Source organism: Alligator sinensis, unplaced genomic scaffold, assembly GCF_000455745.1.
Source record: "Alligator sinensis unplaced genomic scaffold, ASM45574v1 scaffold442_1, whole genome shotgun sequence".
Taxonomy (NCBI): Eukaryota; Metazoa; Chordata; order Crocodylia; family Alligatoridae; genus Alligator; species Alligator sinensis.
Window position 1 is genome coordinate 7,949,720 of NW_005841829.1, and position 5,487 is coordinate 7,955,206.

The following is a 5,487-nucleotide window of genomic DNA, read 5'->3' on the forward strand; positions in this document are numbered from 1 at the left end:
GGGGGGGGGGGGGGAATTCTTGTCTTGGATTTGAGTGTATATGGCAGGGGTGGGCAAAATGGCGGATCCAGCCAGCAACCAGACTCCATTTCCCAGCAGCCCTGCCCACGTCACGGCTGGTTTCCATGGAGCAGTATAGCTGTGACAGTGCATGGCCAGGGTTTCCTTGGAGACTGGCCCAAGCAATGTTGGCTGGGCGGGGGGCTGCTCTGTGGCTGGGGCCAGGGTTTTGCAGCTGTAAGTGTGGTCCAGGGCTGAGGCAGAGCTGCGATTCGTTGCCTGAACGCTCCACCAGGGCAGAGCCACAATCTGCTGCCTGTACCCCCTTGCTTGAGGTGTGTGGGCAGCAGATCTCAGCTCTACCGTGGCTCCAGCCCGTGCTGTCACTGCCATAAGATCCCCGCCCCAGAGCAGCTCCCTGCCCAGACGCATGACTTGCCAGCACTGCTTGGGCTGGTCTCCATGGAAACCCTGGCCCCGTGCTGCCATGGTGCTGCTGCTGCCGAAGTCTCCAATGGAAGCCAGCCACAGCAACACGGGCAGGCGCTGCTGGGAAATGGAGTCTGCTGTGGGCCCTCACCTGCCCCAGGTATACGGTAATCTTTATAGATCCTGCTTTTTCTCAAATCTATGTGGTGTGGGTTGTTTTTGTGTTGTCATTTAATGTTCATAAGTAAACTAAATGTGCTGTCCGTTTGGTCTCAGTATCTTGTGAGGAGAGAAACTAGATTGTTTTTAGACCCACTTGAATTCATGCTGTAGGGAAATGTCTGTTATCCATTAATAAGTCTGTTACTAACTTTAAAAATAGCAAATTATCCTTCACAAGTAAGACTTGAAATGCATGTCCAAGGGGGTATGTTTATATAGCTTGAAAATTAAAGTCTGGATCTTGCTTACAGGTAGAGAGCTCCACAGATCTTTTGTACATGCCGTAGCAGCAGTTTAGATCAATATAATAGCTATTTAAAAATGCTCAGCAATGCATATGCAGGTACAAAACTGTTCAATACACCTTTGTAATGGTGTCTTTCATTGAAGGACCTGAAAATGTTTTTATAAACAAACCTTTAAGATAAAGAATATATAGGAAAGATTTTACCTACTACTGAAGCACATTCAGTACCCACACGCCGGGGTGGGCCACAGCAGCTGCTTAGTAGCAAATTAAATATACCACCATAGGTTAGGGCATGCACGATATTTAATTGAAATATCAAGAGGAGGAATTTAACTAAGTAGGATAAGGTGTTTTGTATTCAAATGACAGAATATCCACTTCTGACCCTCTCCCCTCCCTCCATACACACCTCCATGATTACCTTTGCTTCCTCTGTGAGCCAAAACAGCTATTGCTAAATGACGCTGTGAAGTAAAAAGGCAGTTTAAGTTTTGTTAAACTTAAGATACATTTTATGAGTATATTTTCAGTGTCATGAACGTACTTATGCAGATACTCCCCTGTGAGCTGTACCCAAAAACAAAACTATCTGCAATCAAAGCCCAAGCTAAGTGCAGTGCCAAGTAGTAAACACAATATACGCAGTGATGAGTAACCAGATTTAAACAGTTCGCTCAGTTTTATTCATCTACGGTGATTATAGTAATAGGTTTGAATACAGAACGTAATGAAGGAATAACACAAAAAACACTTTGGGGACTACGACTTTTCCTTTATGCTTTTAACATACTCTTGCCACAATGTTTACTTCATGAAGAAATAATTTCATTTGTAGTTAAAGTTTTTACATAATAGGTTTTTTAGTTTTCATGTTGTTTATACTTGAAAGAAAGGAAAAATATTTTTTTATAAAAGATGACCTCAACTATGTTACTGAAAAGTTGCGATGCTCCCAGAAGTTATTGGCAGTGGTTTGCCGATCAGTTGATGTGGAAATACTGTCAGCTCAAAAAGGCGGGGGTTATTGTTAGGGGGTTGGGGCAAGGGGGAGGTGCAGGGAGATCCATCCTAGCTGCAACGAATCCTTTTTTAAAAGTGGATAAAATAATCCTGTAAAAGTATATAAAATAAACTGTACAGAGATCTTTGCTGGCAGTAATAGTTCTCAGACTGTCAGATGAGAAATGAATGAGTATTATGCACTTAGATCAATTTTAAAGACAGTCTGTTTTGGCTCAATTTATTGTCAAGACATTGACACCAAATTTTTTTCTCTTCCCTTAAATGAAGCTTTTAGCATGCAACCTGCAGAGAAAAATGTAGCAGGTCTATTCTAGCCATTCATTGTGTGACTTGAGGATATAAATTCAATCTTTCCTTTTTTTTATTTTTTTTAACTCTTGCAGGTAAAGCCTTGGAAGGAAAAATAACAGTCCAGAAAAACAGGAAGGATCCACGGTCCCTCATTATAACTCTTTCAGTGAACAATATAAAGCAGACATACAGTCTGCAGTGAAAAGTGAGTTACACATACATCTCATGTAACTGCTGTAATCTGTATTCTGGACAAGCAAAAATGATGCATATTTGGTTCCAGATCAGAGTGAGTTTTAGTAGGAATTGATTGGCATACATTATAGAGTGAAACATGCAATACACCAGTTCTGAGCCCCTTCCATAGCTGGGAGGGGAGGGGAGGAAAGGAAAGTATCTCTAATAAAGCAAATTGTTAGAAAATGTCAGATGCAAGTTTGACAATATTCTGACAAAGAATGACAAATAACAAACACTCAGTTTTATTTAGAACATGGTTTATTCTTGCTGTGCCAGCTTACAACCCTTGCAACAAAAAAGAAGTCTTGTACAGTTTCTTAGCATAGGTGAAACGAAAAGTCAAATCATGTCCAGATTCTGTATAGTTTTCATTTGGAAACCCTTGGTGGACAGAAGTACTTCAGGATTTGGCCACATTCCTGTGTTGGTAAAGACTTTGTTTTTACAGCATTTCTTTTACTCTGTGAAGTATTAGCAATATTACATTGTATTTGTCAAAAATAAACCATCAAAGTACTGTTGTCTTAATTTGTACTGTTCATTTATTAGATCATTCACAATTCTGATATCGTCAATGGTTTCCTCTTGTCATTACTGAGATTTTTTTCCCTGGGCTGCATTTGGGTAATACCGGTATTTTTCCTCGTCTCCTCCTTGTCCTCCATCGCACAAAATAGCAGACAGTTGTCATATCCTAGCCAACAGGATCTCATGCAGTTAGCATTAAAGTTCTACCTACCACAAAGCCCAGAGGCAAAAAGCTTGGAATTCCAGCCCTTACGAACGTGGGCTGAATCTAAATAGGTTCATCTCAAGGCAGCGCTGATAGGCTTCTTACAAACAAGCATTGATTACGGAGCCAAAATTGCTACTGGGGTCTTCCTGGCTGAACTTGTAACGAGGCCAGTGTTGTAGACATACGTTGCCATTTCCCCCTTTGCTCTCCTTTTGTACGCTTATGTTTTTCAACAGCAAGGGGAAAATATTTATATATTTACGTAATCATATAGTCTATTTATTTATTTATTTTATATGAGGTTTGTACACAAGATGAAAATTTTATCCTGTGTGAAAACTACTATAAGCATCATTTTCATTACTTATTGGCATACATTCTTATAAATGGGAAACTCCAAAGTTTCCAGGCCAATTTTTTTCAAAAGAGTTGACTCATTTGAACTGGAGGCAAGAATTTCTCTCTCGTGTGTTTCCTGGACAATCACGGTTACAACATCATCCAGCGCTATTATTAATTCATTTAGGTAGCTAAGAGCAGTTAATGCTGAACATTTCTTGAAGTCCAGCTACAAGTTAAGATGATGGTTTATAACTGAAGTAATGCAGTGGAATGTATTGTAAACAAGACAAACAAGCAAATCTGATCCTAAAATTCAGAAAAGACTAAAGATTTAACCCCTGCAAGACTCTTCTCTAGATAGGAAATTTGTTCACTTTTTCCTGTATTGTGCTGATTTTATTTTTCATTAGAAACTGCTATTCCCCTGTAGTTGACAAAAACTGGCACCCCAAATCTGAGGGTAGTTGCTGGTATCAATCAGATCAGTTTATAGGCAGTCACAACGCAGTTATCAGGCGGGCTAAATACAGACAGTTAAAAAGCCCAAGGCTGAATCAGTTCAATCTTTGCAAGTTAGTCTAAGCTACGTAAATTGAACTGTGATAAGCAAGTGAACAGACATTTGCTCTTGATTCTGGAAATGGAGCCACATGCCTATAAGTAGTCCAGGCCAGAAACAAGAGGGCGCTGGAGCATCCCTTCTTGCTCAGCTGGAGCAGACAGCTTGGGCCAAGTTAGCCCACCCACCCTGTGAGGGAGAGGGCTGTAGGGGAGGTGCAAAGCATCCTGGGAGGCTGGGGGACTGAGTTAACTGAGTTTGATTAAATCAGTTTATTGAACTTCTGTCCCAGATTCCTTCCAGATTCAAGTTAAGTCTGATATTACATCCATCCAGGTTTATCTTAAGCCAGTTTGGGACCTTTTGAAAGTGGTTTATGTGCACTGAACTTCTATAACCCAGCATGTAACTGGCCTCAGTGAAATTTGTTTGTGTTAGTCAGGTTTAATGAAAATGATCCTCGGCTATGGAAATGTACTTAGTTTTTCATCTGTGGTAATCTATAAGCAGAGAAAGTACAAAAGAGTCAAGACTTACGTTCTTGATAATGCTTGACAAGTATGAAGTCTATGCCAGCATATGGTTAGTGGAACTATCTTTATAGTCTGCTAGCATCTGGAACATGTACCAGATAAAAGGAAGGTAGGTAGATGCAATGGTATGTTTACAGCTGATCCAACAAGTGAGATATAAGTACAGGCAACCCTTGCTTTACTCTGTTTCGCTTAGCGCTATTTTGCTATAACCCTCATTTTACATTGATACCTGATTCCACTTAGCCCTCAGTGAGTTTCATTATAACACCCATGAGCAGTCCTACATTGGTTTTGCTTAATGCTATTCGGCGTAACGCTCGGTTTTTCGGGAACCAGTTAAGAGCACTAAGCGGGGGTTGTCTGTATGAGCAAATTTGAGTTTATTCAGAAGAGGCTGAAGTAGTAACTACTGCAAGATACTTCCAGATACTTTTACTAATGTATTAACCTTTCTTTATTGTGCTCATTTATCTTTTGAGTGAGCCAGGTTGTGTTGAATCCTGATTGTTAGCAATATGTGGGTTTGAGTTTGAGTTCATTCCTCCTGAATAAATGTTCTGATTTATGTTTGTAAATGCAATTTTAGAACATCTGTAAGCCTTGGGAATGAAATCCTCAATGTTCCATTAGTTCATAGGCCCCCAGGAAGCTGACTTGCCTACTTTAATAGGCCAAGCTGAATGAAAGTCAGTTTAAATTAAATGAAATGCAGTTTGTTTAACACATGCACAGCTTTATTTTAATTTTTAAAAAATCTTTACTTCTAAAAAAGAATAGATTTTTAGATGATTACCTTCACAATATGTATTGTAACTAAATGCAATTCTAATAGAAAGCTACTGTAAACTTTTATGCATAT

At 39.8% G+C, this 5,487-nt stretch overlaps 1 protein-coding gene across 3 annotated transcripts in view; it reads left to right on the top strand.

The window, feature by feature from the left end:
* PRMT3 (protein arginine methyltransferase 3) overlaps positions 1 to 2,968 on the top strand; it is a 123,040-nt gene extending 120,072 nt beyond the window's left edge. For all 3 annotated transcript variants that reach the window (XM_006014703.3, XM_025199676.1, XM_025199605.1), the window contains one exon: positions 2,308 to 2,968. In XM_006014703.3, the coding sequence (XP_006014765.1) occupies positions 2,308 to 2,417 (110 nt within the window). In that variant the 3' untranslated portion in view covers positions 2,418 to 2,968. The remainder of the gene's footprint in view (positions 1 to 2,307) is intronic.
* The last annotated feature ends 2,519 nt before the right edge of the window (positions 2,969 to 5,487 follow it).